Here is a 21046-nt window from a genome sequence, read left to right as displayed (position 1 = left end):
TACCCCAGAGAGACAAAGTACAACTAGAACTCAGATAAGGAACCACTGAGATACACATAATGTTAATATATAAATCAGAATGTTGTGTCATTTTGTGCAATTGATATTAGGTCACGCATTATTTCAAGGAGCAGCATGCCAGTTTCCTTGTAATGGGAATTTCCCCCCTGTTTGGCCAAAGTATCAACTTATAATAATTTTACAAAACATATCAATTCTGAATTCAGTAGTTAGGAGTTTAATTTTTTTTATGTTTATTTTTGAGAGAGAGAAACAAAGACAGAGTGTGAGTGGGGGAGGGCACAGAGAGAGGGAGGCAGAATCTGAAGCAGACTCCAGGCTCTGAGCTGTCAGCACACAGCCTGACATGGGGCTCAAACTCACGAACTGCAAGATCATGTCCCGACCCAAAGTCAGACGCCTAACTGAGTGAGCCACCAAAGCATCCCTCAATTATTAGGAATTTACAAGAAGCTTTTAATTTTTTTTCTCTTTTTATTGAATTTGCCATCATGCTACAGACTCAAGTCAAATTTACCTAGAAACTGTTATGTTACAGAGATTGAGCTTGGTGCTATGTACATCATCTCTATTTCCATCTCTATGTGCTCACACTGTGCTTGATAAATAATTCTTCCCATTTTAAAGAAGAAAAAATTGAAGTTGAGTTGTGTATCCATATTTACACTCTTCATTAGACAACAGCATGGCTTGAATTTTAACACTGATATTCCTTGTTCATTTATAAAAAAAAAACCTTCTCCATTTCTATAATAAATGTTAACTTTTTTTTAAGTTTATTTATTTATTTTGAGAGAGAAAGAGAGAGAGAAAGCACACACAAGCAGGGGAGGGGCAGAGAGAGGGAGAGAGGGAATCCCAAGCAGGAGTCTCAGTGTCAGCATGGAGCCCAGTGCAGGTCTCAAACTCACCAACCATGAGCTTGTGACCTGAGCCAAAATCAAGAGTTGGAAACTTAACTGACTGAGCCACCCACGCACCCCAATAAATGTCAATATTTTATGTAAAAATCATAATTATAACAAATATATCAGAAACTTTGGTTTTGTCTAGATTTTTACACCAGCTTATCTTTAAACAAAATGCAAGTTAACATTTCTCACTGAAATTCTCACTAATTTTATTGAATATAATTCTTGCATATTCAGTCACAAGCTTGAGCAGCCAGAGAGCATGAGTAAGTACAATAGTTTCTAGTAATAGTTTAGCTCTTTTAAAAGGAACACATCAAGAAATTGTGTGCTTTTTTTACTGTTTTTTTCCTAGTGTAGAGAAGGGATAATAGAGTATATAGGAGAAAGTCAGTGAATGGGAATAAAGAAAATGACTGACATTACTAGGTAAAATTTTATAGGCTTTAATGACCCTAGTTTAAATTCTTTGTAAGACTCTAATAATATTTCCTATACCATAAAGATTCGGCAATTAAATTTAATATGTGAACTGAAAAAATTTAAAAAAAATAATTGTTCACATAGAATGAATCAGAAAGCCTATTTGCATTAGAAATTAGAATATCCCAGGCCCCTGGGTGGCTCAGTCAGTTAAGCATCCAACTTGGGCTCAGGTCGTGATCACAGGGTCCGTGGGTTCAAGCCCTACATCAGGTTCTGTGCTGACAGCTCGGTGTCTGGAGCTTGTTTCAGATTCTGTGTCTCCCTCTCTCCCTGCCCCTCCCCCACTCGCACTCTGTCTCCCTCTCTCAAAAATAAACATTCCTCTCTCCCTGCCCCTCCCCCACTCACACTGTCTCCCTCTCTCAAAAATAAACATTAAAAAAAAATTAGAACATTTCTATTTAGATGGAAATTGGGATACATTTAACCCTAAGATAATTCTATATGTTTGACTATATTAAATGAGGAATGGTAAACCTGCTTTAAAACAAATAAATGCTAATAGGTTGTATAGTTTAGATTTTACTGGTGGTACATGTTCTGTAGAACATGACTGCCAGTGGACTTTGATGTGTCCAATTAGAAAAAATTTCAAATAATAATGGCAATGAAAACATAGCTTTATAGCTTATTAAATGTTTTCATGTGCATTACTTACTTATTCTTACAGTATCTCTATGAGAATATCCAGGCATCAGTTTCTACCCCAATCCTAAGGAAACTGAAGATAAAAGTAAACATGGACTTGTGTTATTTTAGCACGTGATTTCAGTGTCCACACTAAAGTCACAACATGGCATGCTGCTATCGATTGTAAATTTCAAGGGAAGTTGAAGTTACATGCAACATGAAAGCATGGTTTGCATTTATTTTGCATTTTAATAGTGTTATTAAGATTAACTAATAACCATATTCCCTATTAGAGGGCTTGAGAAAGAATTGTTATATTCTTGTTTTCAATTCTTTTCTCATTTCAGAAAAAAATCCTTTACATCTTATTCCCATTATATTTTAAAAAATAATCGACACATGTTTTTAATTATAAAATAAAATTCTCTGAAATATCTTGAAAATGATGGTTTATAGTCATCAATCAAGATGCTGTAAATAGAGACAGTTCCCACAGAGGGAAAAAAATCTCTGACCATTATCTCTCATGAATTCATTCTTTAATATCCATCAGAAATGTATTAAGTGTAGAAACACCATCAGCCAAAAACAACGTTAGCCAAGAATTCACACAGAAAAATACAAGGGACAAGAAAGTTCAAAACAGGGACTTTGTGTGTTTAGATCTTTGTAGGTCTAAGATTTTCTACTCAGTGTGGTAATCTCAGAGATAAATTACGGACAGTTAGTCTAGATTTTGGTAGCAGTCAAAATAGGAACAGTTTCCTATTTGTTTTCGTTTCTAAAATTATCTTTAAAGTGATTTTGTTTTCACTGCATCTCCATTCACTACTCATCCAGCTCAAACACATAAACGTGAAAAAATACAAAGTGTTTAAAAATTTTTTAAAAAGAGTTTGTTTGCAGTTTTTCTTTAGTAATCCATTTGGACTTAATGAATTGAAATTAAATTTCTCCAGTCAAGTACTCATTCCTTCTCCCGAGCCCTAAATATAATTAGAAATGAAACTCACCAAAGATATAAAGCATAAGACTTACCTGGTGATATATGAAACATTGTCACCTTACTCCATGAACAGGCAACATGTTAGATGTGCTCCAATAAAATATTTATAAGAAACATAAGCATATGAATACCAGTACTAAAATAGAGTCTGTAAAATAATTTATCTCCTGCAGGGGTGCCTGGGTGGCTCAGTGGGTTAAGTGACTGACTCTTGGTTTTGGCTCAGGTCATGATCTCATGATTCGTGAGTTTGAGCCCCATATCGGGGTTCGTGATAACAGCGTGGACCTTGCTTGGGATTCTCTCTCTCCCCCTCCCCTTCACACTCTCTCTCTTAAAAAAAAACACATGTTAAAAAAATTTTATCTCCTGAAAATCATATTTAAAAGTTTACAAATTTATTTCTGCCAAAGACAAGTATGGTGGATGAGTGGAGAACATGTTACCCACCAATTTTGAGTTCTAGAAAACACTTTTAGATATCATATAGATAGCACACCTAGGATGTATAGTTTTTTTTTTTCTAAAAGATTGTATGTGTACTAATAGCAAGTCTATTAGTTTCTGATTTATTTTCTGATTTATGATTCTAAGTTTTGTTGTCATTGGTAATTCACGTGTTGACTTTTTTATTGTATGTACATGTGTAATCCAAGGACCAAGAAACCAGCTATACAATTATCAAATCTAAAGAGACAACTGTAACTGCAGAGGGCTTGAAGCCAGCTTCAGTATACGTCTTCCAAATTCGAGCACGCACAGCAGCAGGCTATGGTGTCTTCAGTCGAAGATTTGAGTTTGAAACCATCCCAGTGTGTAAGTCATTTTAATTACTGTCAACTCATGTCTCTGTAATGGTTACCAGAAAAGAGTCAGTGGATCAATACTCTCTCTGGGCATTCTGTCAGTCTCCTGGTCCTCTCTCTTCCAGGCCTGACCCCTTCAGGTAGGAAGCATCTGTCATGCTATTATGGTAGGTTAGTAGGTTAACACATCGGTCCTTACTCCTCATCACATTTAGTCTACTGGGAGATGAAACATCAGGAGATCCTTAAGAAATGTTTAAACCTTGCTTTTAAAGACTTTCCTTCCACGGCTGCCATACTTTATTGAATTATTGCCATTTATTTTTACTTGTTTTATTGAACAATGCTACCAGGCTTAGTCTTTCTATGAAAATTCTACAGGGAGCATTTGTTAGTATTAAGTTTGGCAAGAAAATAGTGCTCTCAGCAACCAATCTGATTGTTTTAAAAAATCAACATCTCTGGCAGCATCTCTGAGTGAAGGATCTAGAAATGTTTCTGGAAAACACTTCTTGCACCATTTTTTTTTCAAATAAAATAGCATAAAACGTTTTTCTCTTTAATGTCAAACAAAATATTGATTACTTGTCCTAGAGCATGCATTAAAAGTAAGATTAGAAGAAGACAATAAAAGTTTTGTTATGAAGAAAATAACACTAGGAGTAGTGTGAAATGTCAAATATGTGGGTGTATGTATTTTCATTTGGTGGGTCACAGTTAAGAATATTGGCTTTAGTGAGTCACCATTACTAAGTGAATACTATCTTATTATTCAGGTATCTGAAAATCATTATCTTGAACATACACTTTAAAAAGACTTTTCCGGGGCGCCTGGGTGGCTCAGTCGGTTAAGCGTATGACTTCGGCTCAGGTCACGATCTCGCGGTCCGTGGGTTCGAGCCCCGCCGTCGGGCTCTGGGCTAATGGCTCAGAGCCTGGAGCCTGTTTCCGATTCTGTGTCTCCCTCTCTCTCTGCCCCTCCCCCGTTCATGCTCTGTCTCTCTCTGTCTCAAAAATAAATAAACGTTAAAAAAAAAAATTTAAAAATAAATAAATAAAAAGACTTTTCCTTTTTTTATGAATATAATTTATTGTCAAATTGGCTTACATACAACACCCAGTGCTCATCCCAACAAGTGCCCTCCTCAATGCCCATCACCCATTTTCCCCCTCCCCCACCCCGCATCCACCCTCAGTTTGTTCTCTGTATTTAAGAGTCTCTGTGGTTTGCCTCCCTCCCTCTCTGTTTGTAACTATTTTTTCTCCTTCCCTTCCCCCATGGTCTTCTGTTAAGTTTGTCAAGATCCACATATGAATGAAAACATATCTGTCCTCTGACTGACTTATTTCACTCAGCATAATACCATCCAGTTCCATCCATGTTGCTGCAAATGGCATGATTTCATTCTTTTTTATTGTAAAAAGACTTTTCTAATTGGATACTTAATTCATAATAATGATGCATGATGTTATTCATTGATTAGTTTTTAAAATTTATAATATTTAATTTATATTATACATAGGTCATAAAATTTTTATGATGGGCTTTTCTTTTTCATGTATATTATCACATATGTCATTAATATAGTCCTAAAACCAAATGCAAACATAAACACAGGAATGCAAAAATCTTTATTTTAGAAAGACTATTTAAAATGAGGATTTGGGTGGAAAATCTTAAACTATTCTTTCTCAAGCTTTAGTTTCTATCTTATAACTGCATAGTATCCATTCTATTTTAATTTTGTTATGCATACAAATAAATCTTTAAAATTGGCCCCATATATCATTCCTTTTCCCAACAGCAATGTTAAAACACACCAGCAAATAAACCTAGCATGAATGAAACTATCCAGCCAATCAAGTTAGCTCTTTTATCTGGTTTCTTTTAACATAAATTCTCTTGAAACTTTGAGACTATCACTGAACCTTTCTTAACTCCCACTCACCAAGATTTACCCACACTCTCATGCTTCTTTTATGATTTTTTCTCCAATTCATTACTTCCTTTTATCCATTTCTTACCTACTTGATTCAAATCTGTATAACCAAATTGCTGAAATAAAGTTATTCTCTGTTTTAAATTATACTTTTATTAAGATAAGTGTAGTTTCACATGAAGTTGTAGGGAATGATACAGAGTGAACTCTTGTACAATTTTTTCAGTTTCTCCCAATGGTAACATTTTGCATAACTATAGCATAAGATCACAATCAGGATATTGACATTGATGCAATCCACCAATCTTACTCAACTTTCCTTGTACCCTTTTTTTATGTGTGTATGATGTAGGCGTGTGTGTGTGTGTGTGTGTGTGTGCATTAAGTTCGATACAATTTGGTCAGTTGTGTAGGTTTGTATATCTACCATCATAGTCAAGATACTTCACAGTGCCAACACCATAAAGTTCCTTCGGGTTGACCTATTATAACTATACCAACTGCCTTTGGGAGCAGCTCCTGTCCCATAACTAATCACTGACAACCACTAATTTCTAAACATTCATTTCTAAAATTTTGACATTTCAGAAATGTTCCATAAATGGAATCATACAGTATGCAACCTTTTAGTTTAGAATTGACTTTTTTCACTCAGTATAATTTCCTAGAGATTCATGCAAGTTGCTTGCTTCTTTTTTGTTGTTGTTGAGTAGTATTCTATGGTATGTGTGGGCCACAATTTGTTTAACAATTCACCTATTGAAGGACATCTGGGCTGGTACCAATCTTTGCTAGTACCAGTAAGGTGCTGTGAATATTCATTGACATGTTTTTACATCAACCTAAGTTTTCATTTACCTGGGATAAATACCCAAGAGTACAATTGCTATATCATATGGCAATTTTATGTTTAATTTTGAATTTTGTGGGAAACTGCCAAACGAGTTTCCAGGGTGGCTGTACTATTTTACAGTCCTACCAGCAATGCACCCATGTATGAGTGATCAGTTTCTCCACATCCTCATCAGCATTTGCTGTTATCACTGTATTTTTCTTTTAGGCATTTTGGACAGGTGGCTGGTGATATCTCATTATGGTTTTAATTTGAAATCCCTTTTGGCTAATGATGTTCACCATCTTTTCATGTGTGTATTTCCCACCCAGGTTGTTCTAAATTTCCCCATTAATTCGTATGTGCTCATATTGCATATCAAAAATTATGGCTTTGATCAAATTATCTTAATGAAGAAAATGAATAGATAGTTACAGCTGTGGAAGAAAGACCCCAAATTTTCAGCTGGGCCTTCAAAAACCCTCATAATATGGCTTTAACAAATCTTTTCAGATTCATGATTAACTATCTAAATATATAGCTAAAATGTGGAGAATATCTACACAATATGGAGTATGAGAAACAAAATGAGATAAGCAACATGACTTCTCAGTATATACTAGCTTAAAGTTCCCCAGGATAATGTAAGTATATAGTTATTGAAAAATAAACATTATTTACTAAAGAATATTAGTGTCTATAATTAATATTATTTTAATAGTAGTGTGTTACATTGCCCCAAATTTGCTTTTAAGCATTCCCAAAACATTCCTTAACTATTCTTCCAAAAATACATCACGGATTAAAAAAATAGGAAATGTGAGTGACTAGAAATTTGTTATCTTTAAAGATTAAAAAACTTAATGATATATTAAAGTAATAATCATGGATCATACTGTGCTTATAATTTTTTTTCCTCTGGTGCTAAAGAATGAAAATGTATGAAGGCATTGACATTACCTTATCAATTCTATATATTTTCAAGTTAGTTGACATATTGGGGATATAATTGATGCTGTCAGGGCAAACAATGAACAAATAGCATAAAATCTTGATGAATTATGTTTTATTAGAAATAGCTCACAAAATAATTAATACATTTGAAATAATAAAATAATTAAAGCCCATCAAGGAACTTAGGAAAAGCTGCACATTTTTTCTTAAAGTTTATTTTTTTTGACAGAGAGAGAGCGAGCATGAGCTAGGGAGGGGCAGAGAGAGAGAGGGAGACACAGAATCCAAAGCAGGCTCCAGGCCCTGAGGCATCAGCACAGAGTCTGACACAGGGCTTGAACCCATGAACCATGAGATCATGACCTGGGCCGAAGTCAGATGCTCAACTGACTGAGCCACCCAGGCACCCCAAAGCTGCACATTTTTTAAAAAATGAAAATGTATTATTGAAATTCTTCCTCATAGACCCTTGATTTAATTATCTATTATACAAAACTATCTGATTTAAGTGAACGGTAGAGGAAAAAATGTAAATGTGAATGTTTGTGATTTGGCATTATTAACAAAATATTTTCATAAAATGTATTAATCATTTGAAATTTTTAGTATGCCATTAAAAATATTTTATTACAAGCTAATATCCCATACCTAGGTGCATATTTTAATATATTGTTAGATTAGATCTTGTCAATTGTTAAAAATGAAGCATTTGACAGTACTAAGCACGAGTATTTTTTTTTCTCAAAATTAATAGTTTGGTTAGCCAGAAATTGCCCTGTTTTTATCGCTACCTCTGATTGATCATGCCCCCTTTCTCCAAAATGGTATCTCAGAGTTCCCAAAATGGCCCATTGAGACCAGAAAGATTTGTTAGAATTTGTTTAAAAGGGCTTTTGAAGTCTAGATGGAGAATTTGGGAATTTTTTTTATAGGTAGTAGGCATTTATTAAATTTTTGATCAGAGAAACATGATCAAAGTGATATTTTTGGATATTTATGTGAACACATAGAAGGCAAAGGAAACATTTATAAAACCAGTGAACAATAGTCCAGTAGATTTGAATCAAATAGGTGAGTGTTGGACAAAAAAATATAGTTTGTGGGAAAAAACAGAAGAAACACAAAAATGTTTGGTAATTAATGGCCAAGTAGGAGTTAAGAAAAATTCAGTGATAGTTAAAAGAAACCAGAAGAAAAGAGATCAAATTAGTCTGGTTTGTGGTTTGATTTATGGTGTTTATTTATTGATGTGTTTTTGTTAATGTCCTTGGGGTGGATGTGGTATAAAAATGCTATTTGTATATGAAAATGAATCCAAATAAAAGGAAAGTAGTTTTTGTTTTTGTTTTTTTAATAGGGTCATGCTTTGAAGTGAAGTAAAGTAAGAGTTGTAAATATAAATTTGGGACTCATGAGCTTAGAGTTAACTGATGTCATAAAGCATAAAAGTACCCATAAAAGGTAGAGAGAAAAGGAAGCAGGAAGGGAGAAAGACAGAAAAAGATTAAAGAGTAAGGAGAGAAGTGTGGGGGATCAGGAACATTCATCAGGAATTTTTCATGCAGAAGATGTAGGGAGAGAATGTGGAGCCAACGGAACTGACAAAGTAGAGCTTCAGTGTGGGGAGAAAAGGGGAAAAACGCCTCATCTGATGTTCTACAAACCAAGATGAAGCAGAGCCTCAAGGTTGAAGTTTATGTTCAACAAAGGCAAATACCTTATGATGCATGGTAAAGTAAATGGAAGAGCACTCATTGTGTTTAGCAAGAATGTCATGCATAGAACTCAAAGGCAGAAGAAGATAAGTTGCAGAGGGAATTTAATAATGTTGGTTATCAGATAATAATAAATAATAAATAAATAAAAATAACAATACTGCTCTAGATAACAATCAAGGTGTTAAATAAGAAAGAATAATTCAATAAAGCAGAAGATAACAATGTGTAAAAATAATATCTACTAATTATTTAAGGCTGTCAATAGTAGAAGCACTGTGCTAAATATTATCTCTAAACGGAATTATAATGATCCAGAAAAATTATTCCTGTTTGGAGATTAATGAAATGAGCCTTGATAAAGTTAAATACTTTGCTTTGGCCTATATCCCTAGTAAATGTTGGACCTGTTTTCAAATTTAAGTTGAACCAACATCAGTAAGTTTAGGTATAAGGATTTGTTTCCACTAAGAAGAATTATCTGTTCAGGCTTGGAGGTAGCAGACAAGTAGCCTATAATTGACTCCTGGATAAAAGATCTCCTGGAGGGAGACCTTTGAAGGAGCCAGGTCTTGGAAGAGATAGGAAGGATTCTAACATTGGAGTTAGGTGAAGCAAAGGAAACTACATAACCATCCAGTTTTATTTAACCATAGAGTTCAGACTTGATTGCTCTTTAATCTATACAATTTAACATTATTGAAACATGAGAAATCGTAATAGATTAGTGTTTTGAGAAAATAAGGAAGACTCATTATGATGATTTTATTAGGAAATTAAGAAGAAAGAATAAAAAATATTGGAAGAGCAGTTAGAGCCTAATAAAAATAACATTGAATGTGTGTGGACCATGTCTGCATGATTTTTTCTAGAAACATTGCCTCTTGCCAAAAAGAAAATTAAAGAACCGAGAAAAGCAATGCTATAAGTAATCTGAGTTTAGAGACTAATAAAGCAAACCTTGGGGAAGGTTACTAGTGATAGTGGAGTAGATTTGCCCTACGCATTTATACTGCTCAGCAGTTTTAAATTCCCTACCACAGATCTCAATATCAGAGAATAAAGGAGAAAATCAAGATAAAGAACCATTGAACTGCAACTATTATTACCCAAGAAAAGGGAGGGTAAGAACATAGATTTAGACTGTCAATAAGAGTCTTTCTTGTACATGAACAAGCTACTAGTGATATTGGGTCTGAAGACAGGTCTAAAAGATCAAATTGTAGATCAAATGCAAGAAGTGGTCAGAGAGTAAGTCAATTTTGGTTTGAAAAAATCAAGGGAGAGGTGACAAGAATAGAAAGGGAAGTGTTTGGATGTCCAAAACTATTGATGGGGCCAATAGCTGGTAAAGGGTTCTAGGAAGCAAAACAGGGAAATTATAGTTGTTATTACTCTTGACGACTTAAAATTTGTTAAGAGGGTAACTAATGCCACTCTGAATTAATCAAAGTGATGATATTGTTAAACAATAGCATGGTAGGTATCTTATTGAGGGTTTCTTGAGAACATTAGTAAAATTAATTTTGCTCTGTAGCGTTCTTATTCTAACACAGTGCAGATATCAGCATGAAAGAAATATCCCCATACTTATTTAGGTACAACTATCTTAACAGGTCCGTATTCCTTTTATTATGGTAATTGTACAGTTAAAATATATAATATTTCATCTAAATCCATGTATTTAAAAAATATGATGTAAATGAATTTAATCTTACTGTAGACTTCTCAAAGTTATAAGTGTATGTCTTGATATTTTTCAAAACGTAGTCCTATATATAAAGTATACTCACGGATGATATTCTGCTAGAAATTATGATTTTCAAAATTATATTCAGAATATGATATTAACTTCGCTGAAGCCATAACCGCAATATTTTGGACTTCAACATATGTCTATGGGAAAAAAACCCTGTCTGAGGTGTCAAGATTTTTCTCCTAGAAACAGCCACATGCAAACTCTAAAATGTCAAATCTCGGATACTTAGCACCTCCTTTTAGAGTAAGGGGTTTGGTATCAAGGACTAAGTTTCATTTTATCTTGCAAACCTAAGATCCCTAGATAAATACTATGCAAACAATTACATTCATTTTTTATGATGACAAGGAAATAATCAGTGACTTAGTGATTCTTTCAAATTTCCATTTGGAGAGTAAATATTTTCTCCTAAAGATGTCTTTTCAATTACACACCATTGAGCAGAGATATTAGGGGGAAATCTCGGCCAAGTGTGGGTGAATTGTTTAAACCATGCATCGATTACCGACTATTAAGCAGCTCTTATTTGAATGCATATGATCTCTTTAACCGCGGGCTCCGTTTTCTGTGTCTTCTATCAGCAGTTGCAGCCTCCAGCGATCAAAGCCAGATTCCTATAATTGCTGTGTCTGTGACAGTGGGAGTCATTTTGTTGGCAGTGGTTATCGGCTTCCTCCTCAGTGGAAGGTAAGAGAGGAAGCTGTGATTTTGAACTTTTGCAGCTGATCTCTTCTTTACCTTGATCTGACCATTTGGCTGTTAAGCACATCCCAAAACAAATCAGGCAAGCAAATATGTCAGTAGATAACCACAATATAAGAGATATTTTTAAGCCTTGCCTTGTCCATATGAGGGCTAACATTTAAGCACACAATTTCTCCTTTTCAGGTATGCTGTCTTCACAAGATAATGAATAACTTGGTATTATTGATTCTATCTTTAACCATATTTTTTCTGATACAGTTTTTTAAATCTGATTCATTTTGTCTCAAAAATATTTATAGTCATTTCAGTTTTAGTGTTAGGGAAGACCTATGCCTGTGCCTGGTAGATACATAAGAATAATACTAATAATTCTACTTAGCCAGGATTCTTTCCTAACAGGGTGATGGATATGAAGCAGACACTCTGGAAAACAGAGAAATAAACAACCCTTTTTAATGACTGCTTTTATTTTCAGCTTCTGGATGATTTCAGCCCGACTACATCAATCATTGTACGGATTCGCAGTGAATTGCACTGAATATTGTATCAATAGATACATTAACATGTGTGTTGCACATCTACATTTTTTATTGTGAACAAAAACAAGAGGTAGAGACCCAAGAAGAACTTCTGTAGAAAGTATTTCCTGACACTGAGCTGAGCATAATCAACCTTCAAAAAGATTTTTAAAATAACAATAAGTAAATGAATCAAGGCATGAGCGCACTGTATCCCTACCACAAACATGTTTCTATTTTTCACTAGGCCACTGTCAGAAGGGACATTCAGTAATTAGTGCCATCCATTTGAAAATGTGTTGGTGGTAGACTATTGCAGATAACTTGATGAGAGTCTTCATGGAAATATTTAGACTTGCACAAATATGTGAAATTGTTATGTAAGGTCCAAGAAAAAAAGGTCAGGAAATCAATATTCATATTAATTTTGTTACTGTTCTACTTACTTACTTTTGACTCTTCAGCACATATTCAACTCATAAATATACAGAATTGGGCACTTTTCAATATACTGCATATTATATTCTGAAAAGATTTATAACTATAGCCTTAAATTACAGTAATTTATTTTCATAAAACATTGTTGAATATATTCCTTTGAACATCCTTTCTTTTTGTATATGAAAATTCCTTTTCTTCTAGTTCCTGTTTATTTAAGAATGTTCAAAATTTTCTTAAGAATGTGTATAGAAATCATCACTTATGTTTAATGCGAGAATAGCAGTGATGCACTTTTAGAATTTCTAGGTAGGAAGCAGTTTGTGTTCTTTTGAGGACAGCTAGCCTATTGGACCAGAAAGCTGGCTGGCTGGTACCCCACTGTTCGTTCTTCTCTGAAGTCACCTGGGGAGAATGCTCTGATGATGTCCCTGCTTCCTGGGAGATAAAAATGTTGTCATGAAAACTTGCTCAGATTTTGGTCAAATAAGATAATTGTCTGGTAACTGTTAAGGAACCTTCCACGTGATATGAGTCTTTTCTACCTCAAAAGGATAGATAACTATGATACAATTGCAGAGCTGGTTTGTAATATCATTTCTTTACTTCTGACTGAGGTATGAGTTGGCTTCTTCATTTCCAATAAATCCGGAAGTGTTAGTTATAGTTAGGGACGTGGGGATTATAAGAAGATGTTGTATTTGTTATGTCCACACTTAGAGGAAGTGAATAAAACAGAAGGAAAGATCAAGATCTAGAATCCAATAAGTCTGTATGTTTGAGGGTTTATTAAAGGACAAATCAAATATATAGAGAATATATCTTATTGTATACTTAGCCACAGTATATTTATTTAACCTAAGTATTGTTAATGTGAATTTACTGATGACATTCAGCTATGGATTCTTGCTTACTTGTATGTGAATCAGCCACTGTTCTCAAAAATTTTTCTTCCCCAACACACACACACACACACACACACACACACACACACGTATACATATATACATATGTATACAGATACATATGTATCTGTAGCATTAGATGAAGTGTTTGAGAGAAGATTTAATTTACCCATTACTTGATAACTGAAGGATAACAATGCTCTAGTGTCCATGTGCACACACACACACCACATAAATTCCATATGTACTTGGGTTAGCTGCATGAGAATAATTAAATTTTAGTGTAATTTCTCAGCTGTACTAGAATCACAGCTACACCCAAGATACAAAGCTTAATTTTTAACAGAACTAAATCTGTGACTTGCTAAGATAATTTTTTGTATACATTGTCTTGTAGAAGTACATTACTTTTTAAAAATAGCAATACCTTATGAATTTGTGCATCATGTATTCATATTAAATTTTTCTTAATGGTACTTACTATACAGGGACTAGGAATTTCCAACTTAAGGGAAAACAAATTTTATCCCCCAAACTCTGAGGTTTATATTTTTTTTACCAGCAATTTTTTTGCATGAAATTTTCATTACTTCATTTTTTGGAATGGATATTCTTGAATTTAAGGGGGCATTTGTCTTATGATAAAAACATATCTGGCCATTTGTATTTTTCATGTATAAGTTATTTTATGTTGTTTTACATAAGTATACTTATTCAAAAGCTAAATTAAATGATTCTTAAAGTCTTTGCCTATCTCATTCAAGACAATGAGCTTCATAATTTTTGTCTGGACTAAGAAAACCATATCCATCTCATAGTACCCAGTGTCCTGAATTAACTCAATAAAGATTTGTCAAATAAAGGAAAACATAAATGAAGAAATGTGGCCAAAACCTAATAATATGTGGGAAATTATTTATGAATACTGACAAATTATTGAAAAAAAAACTGTTCTAGGAATGGTCTGAAGACATTGAATTATATATGTTTCTCCCTCCTGTCTTTGCCAAAATATGACTGATAAACATCCACAAAAATATAATGACTTTATCCTCTCACTCTGAACTTTTTTTTGTCACTTTTAACCTCTTGACTATATTAAAAACCAGATATTTGCTCCTAGGTAAAATGTGTTTTAATTGCAAATAATTTGACTCCTCAGTGGTGATAAAGATGAATTAATTTTTATATATTGAAAAAATATTAATATCACTTGAATGTAATATATATTGGAAATTTATGTCGTTTGGACCCTGGAGAAAGTACGTCTTGAAGACACATATTCACTGGTGGTTTGTATTTCTATTCAGACCAGATCAAAAAAAATGAGGATTATAACATATTGAATACTATGGGACTAATCTACTTCAAAGAAAAAATTATCTTTTTTATTCTAAAATAAATTGAAAGATAAAACATAAATCAAATATAGAGACTTTCTAATCTTTTTAGGCTAAAATTGATTACACCGAAACCTCTTGGAGTCTTTCTACTTAGATAGAGTTTAAAATAATATAGGCAAATATCCATCTTGAAGGAAAAAGTTCCATTTAAAAAAACAGAAAGAATTATAACACCTTAGGATTCTATCAATCTTAGAATTTGTGTGATCTTCCTGTTTAAAGGTGCTAAATATGCCATAGAGCATTTTCTGCAGGGTTTAGATTCTCGTTTTTACTTTCTTCACCATTAATTTTAAATGGATTTTTTATTGCAGTACAAAACAATTGACATGTCCTTAGCAAACTATGAGCTAATTACCCTAGAATGGATATAAATTAAGCCTCCTGATATGCACAGCATGTTGTAATTGTTTTTTAATCTTTCTCTTTTATCAGTAATGACAATGCACATTGATAACTTTCTTATTATATACTAAGTTTATTGAGTTTTTCCCCTTATATATACTACTTTATAGATATAAATTATTTAATGAACAAACTTTTCATCACTGATTGTCATCTCCACACTTCCAGTTACATGTTTGAGAAAGTCTTTTACAGTGTCCTTCTTCTATTTTCCTTTCCTTTAAAGATGATCTTGATTATATTAAGTTACTTTTTTTCCACCGTCTCCATTTCAAGCTTGAGGCCTAATTCTTGATTACTGGATACTTCTTAACCTGATATAAAGCTTAAATTAACAGGACCTACTGGTACTGAACATATAAAGGAAAACATCTTTCAGTGTAGAAAAACTATTTCTTCTTTGAACCTTGGTCAACATAGACAACCTGGTTTTAAACAATATATTTTAATACTTTGTTTCTGATCCCTTATTTATTACACACTCATGAATTTATTTTTTAAGAAAATTGTAGAGATTTGATTTTTATTTCAATCAATGCCACATGTATGCTCAGGAGTCAAAGATACAAACATTATATACATGCACTCCCACACATTTCCACTTATTTTTGCATGTAAGTACAAAGAAGTTAAATCTGTTTACCAATTTTAGAAATGGAAAACAAAATAAAAAACCTATGGGGCAGAAGAAAAGGTAGAAGAATTTCCTCAAGCTGCTTAACCTTGGGTGTGATTTTAAGATTACTAATGTATGACTTTAATACTATGATGCTCCTGAGATTATAAATCGAGTCTGAGTCACGGCTTATTGTAAAAATGATTATTTTCTCAGCAAGAGATCTCCCCTTGTTTGTCCTGTTCGTGTTCAAATCCTGTAGCTCCATGTATGACCGCTAACTCTTATTTCTCTCTTTGTTTATTAAACAATTGGAACTCAATTGACTTGAAATGTCTCATAGTTTTCTGAGGCAAAAATTCTTCAGTGGATAGTGTACTTGAAGGCTAACCTATCAAAATTAAGATACTGAGACCATGTTAGAAATTTCAAGGAAAAAAAAAAACTAGTAGATTTAGGTAAGATGTTGCTTCAGGGTTTTTTGGTTTGTTTTTTTTTTTGTTTTTTTGTTTTTTTTACTTAAAAATACTATTAAAATTTAGCCTTTTGTAAATTGGTTCAAATCTCTTAATGTATAACACGTTGTAAATGACATATTATTCATATATTACAAACATTTATTGAACATCTGTTGCACATCAAACACCAAGATAAGTCCAGGCATGTGAAATAAGAAGATAATGTTCTTTTCTCAAAGTGTTTCCACTTTAATTTCGTGGTCAGATCAATGGACAGAATTTCATAAACAGAATTACAACAGCTATGGATAAAAAAGAGGGTTTAAATTAGAATCCTCCTAAATGGTAACTTTTTTTTCTTTCTACCACAATGGTGATCTGATTCATTAACTAAAAAAAAAAAAAAAAATGAGTTCTTATTACATGCCTGTCACATTTCTTATGTTAGGAAAAACAATGGTTAGGAAAAACAGTGGTTTTGATGGTAAAATCCACTGGACTTAGAAACTTTCCTTCAAACTTATTTGGAGTCAAAATAAAAAAAAAAAAATATGCAGGCATTGTGAGTGTAATTTAATTCAGACAAGTGCCAGAGCTCTGCCTACTTTTGATATCAAAGCGTAATAGCTTCCTAAGTGAGTGATTTTTAAAGGGCATGAAGTATTATAAAACCTTCAGAGAAGCCTCTTTGCCTAATGGAATAACACAGTAATAATGTTGGTAATAATAAGTACAATAAGGTCTAGCATGAATTACATACTACCTACTAGGCATTGTTCCAAGGGTTGTACGTGTAATATTTCACACAACTATGTCTCAGTATTAGTTCTATCTTCAATTTATGCTTGATAAAATTATCTTCTTTCCGTTTCTTGACCATTGTAAAAATGGTGCAGGCTTGAGGCTTTTGCACTGGCTCTTCCTGTGGCCTAGAGCTCCCTTGCCCCAGAGAAGCACGTGGCTTCCTCCAGCTTTCAAGTCTTTACAAAATCCCATCCTCTCAATCGAGCTAACTAAAATCATAGCCCATGATTCCTTCTGCTGCATATCAGATCTCTCTTACCTTGATTTGACTCTTCATGACACTTAATTGCCATTATATTACTAAAAGTATATTTCTTGTGTTAATTTTTTGTCTAAAGATCCAAGATGGCAGAGATCCTTATCCATGGGTTATTTTTTTCCTTCTGAGAAAATGTCTAGAATATAAATTACTATATACAGTTAGTTAGTGGGGGCCTGGGGCTTGAATGCAGCTCTGACTTTAGGACTTAGTTCTTCATTAGACAGCTTCCCCCATGACTTGTAAAGCTTTAAACTGTATGATCTTAGTGAAACTCTGAATTCTTGTATACAAAGTCACTGATTCTCTATTGCCAAAAATAATGGTATTAATTAACATTTAAAACCTTTCCACACTGATCAGCAATATATAATTCTATTTATTTATTTACTTACTTATTTACTTACTTATTTATCTCGAGAGATAGAGAGAGACAGACAGAGCAGGGGAGGGGCAGAGAGAGAGGGAGAGAGAGAATCCCAAGTAGGTTCCACCCTGTCAGCACAGAGACCAACCTGGGACTTGAACTCACATACCATGAGATCATGACCTGAGCCTAAATCAAGAGTAGGAAGCTTAACTGAATGAGCCACCCAAGTGCCCCTAAACTGGTCAGTAATATAAATAAAACACCTTTTAGAAATTAATGCCAGTGATTTCTTGACACTAAGGTAAATAAATAATATATTGGATTTTAATGAATTATTCACCAGTCCTTCACTGGAAAATTGTACAGATAAGTTATTTATTCTAGAATCAACACATTAAATATCACCAACTTTATGACCATTCCTCATTTTGTGAAAACTGATTAATTTTGCCTCTGTGTTTCCTCAAAACTGTTTTTTTTCCCAACTGAAGTACTTTTAGTTCATCATTCTATATATGTCTCCTCTGATAGATATGTGCTCATCATGAATAAACAGATTATAGTGTAGATTCTCAGTGAATGCCCAGTGATCTCATTATTGGAGGAATGAAGCTGGAGTTCAGGATTCCTGAAAATACCTTCCAGCATTACCACTATGTTTTTTTTTTGACCTAGACTCCTTTGGTTGCATATGACAGAAGCCAAATTCAAAGTGACTTATTCTAAAAGAGAATTATAGATCATATAGGTGAAACGTTCCAGAGATGTATAAAAAAAAAAAATCCAAAGTACAGACACTTATTGATCTAGGTACTAAGATAGTGTCTGCTATGCAATATGGAGGCACATGATTGAAGAGTGCTGTGGCACAAATGTGATATTTAAAGCCACTCATCAAAATGAGATTATTTGGATGGAGCCCATCAACACTGACACTGAGAGTGAAAGAGAAAGATCTGGTGAAAGAGACTGAGGAGTGGCCCTTGAGATGGCAGGAGACCAGACAGTTATTGGATCACTGAAGAAGGAATGGTCGCTGTATTGACCCCAGCTCTGACTTTAGAGTTCTTGCCTTTCACTCTCAGAGCCCATATGGTACAGGTTCTGACAGGAACTCAAAACCCAGCTCCACAGACTTAAGTCAATTGATAACACTTGAGACCTTAACTAGGAAGAGGATGGAGAGGTTACACTGTATGGCCCAGCACGGTAGGAGCTCACACCTGAATCTGCAGACAGGGCCAGTCTCATACACAGCATAAGAACTGAAAATGTGGAAAGAGGCTCTCGCTCCGTGCCTTTTTCTTATGCTGCATTTCATCTCTCAGTATTTAAACCTTACCCACATGTCAAGATCTACATTCAGCATCGTTTTCTATCACAAAATCTTCCTTAATTCTCTTAGCCAAAGCCTTTTTCCTTCCAATGAAGTCTCAGAACAATATATCAGTAGTTATCATGAAATTTAACACTTTCAACTGCAAATTATAGTATATTGAGTAAACATCTTTCTTCTTCAGTAAGTGAAAGATAAAAGATAAAGATTTCTGTGTCTCTCCACATAACCTACCTCATAAATTATTGAATTAAGGATAAACCGTACATCAGTCTCCATTTGAAGTGCTTTGTCTCGTTTTTTCCTATTAATGTTGATAGTTTGGAAAATAATTAGCAACACTGATAAGAGTGTAATAGAATACCTAACACATAAATGTGCTTTCTTCCTGATTACTGAAATTTTTGTGCTATCACAAAATAAATGCAGTGATTTCAAAGAAGTATTACATAGGAAGAAGAAGTCTTCACTAGCTTATATTATTCATTCGACATCTGGGCATCCAGATGCCAGAATGATGATACACCTGGTAGCATCAAGTGGCGATAGTTTTTATTAATAATAATGTAGGTCAACAGGTTTGATTTCTCTCCTGATTCTCTTCAGATTATGAGTATCATGAATATGTTAGTATATTTAGCATTTCTAACATCATTACAATTATGTAGTTTCAGAACTTGGTACGTTTTGGTAAGAAAAATATTGTGTGGAAATATTTTGTCTCATTCTATCCTAATTTAAAATAATGGTAAATAGCCAAATATTTATAATCACACATGTAAATACTGATTTTAGGAAAGCTCTCATTAAAAGCAAATCTCAGTGGCTTATGAATTAGCAGATGTGACTTTATGAAACTGTAATAAATCCAGGCATGTGTATTGATTTAATATCTGAGAGTTGTTATTCCTTCTATTTTCTCATGATTACACGCTTTTTTCTTCAAAGGCTCTGAATCAAAGATAATTAGAGAGAAGATCATAATTTATTAATAACTGACAAATGGGGATCAGGACACAGTAGTGCCAGAAAGACGAGGAGCATAGCAACAACTAATTGCCCACTGTGGGAAGTAAATCGTCCTAGGAAACTGAACCCAAGAGAGTTACTGGTTCAATTGCTCAACATTATTGAATATCCCACCTGCGATTTCTCACAGATCAAACACGTAAACATCACGGCAACTCTCAGGAAGTTATATTGAGGCAAACATTTTGGAGGAAAAATTCTATGACACGGAGATAAGTTAATATCATTGATTTGCAAAAAAAAAAATATATTATTATAGCAAAGAATCTACAGACTCAGATTTCATCAAGTATGAAGCATAAAGCAGGTCAAAAGCCTAATACAAGAGAGCAAAATACACTTTTTGTCTGAAGCTCTATTTGCCCAAAAGCTCTATTTCTATAAAATGTGAAAGAGAAAATGCTAGCATGCCAGCAGACACTATGCTCTGACAGAGGACTCTGCTAGGTTTCTGGGAATCTTACTACATCTCTCAGAGCCCACACAGGCTCTCCCAGGAACCTGATATCCAGCTCTACAGAGAAAAATCAATAGCACTACGCTATGCCAAAGGGTAGCCCATCTATTCAACAAAACCCCGTTAATTTCCTGAGCCATGTCTAGGAATATATCCATTGCTGAAAAATGAAGCAAATAACAGTAAAATGCTCCAAATGATTTTAAACTCCAGCTAAAAACCCCATTTGTTTAAGATCTGTGCTCTTTTTAAAAACTTTCATAAACCTGCAAAGAAAGAAATG

At 33.9% G+C, this 21046-nt stretch overlaps 1 protein-coding gene across 9 annotated transcripts in view; it reads left to right on the top strand.

The window, feature by feature from the left end:
- The window catches only part of EPHA5 (EPH receptor A5), a 342710-nt gene that overhangs the window by 252429 nt on the left and 69235 nt on the right, over positions 1-21046 (top strand). For 5 of the 9 annotated variants that reach the window (XM_060654963.3, XM_078446065.2, XM_060654960.3 and 2 more), the window contains 2 exons: positions 3711-3870; positions 11642-11747. In XM_060654963.3, the coding sequence (XP_060510946.2) occupies positions 3711-3870; positions 11642-11747 (266 nt within the window). The remainder of the gene's footprint in view (positions 1-3710; positions 3871-11641; positions 11748-21046) is intronic. The other 4 variants (XM_060654961.3, XM_078446064.2, XM_060654959.3 and 1 more) reach the window with 1 other exon arrangement.

Source organism: Panthera onca, chromosome B1 (assembly GCF_046562875.1).
Source record: "Panthera onca isolate mPanOnc1 chromosome B1, mPanOnc1 haplotype 2, whole genome shotgun sequence".
Classification (NCBI taxonomy): Eukaryota; Metazoa; Chordata; class Mammalia; order Carnivora; family Felidae; genus Panthera; species Panthera onca.
The sequence above is the reverse complement of the archived record's forward strand: the minus strand, read 5'-3'. Positions and strand labels throughout refer to the sequence as shown.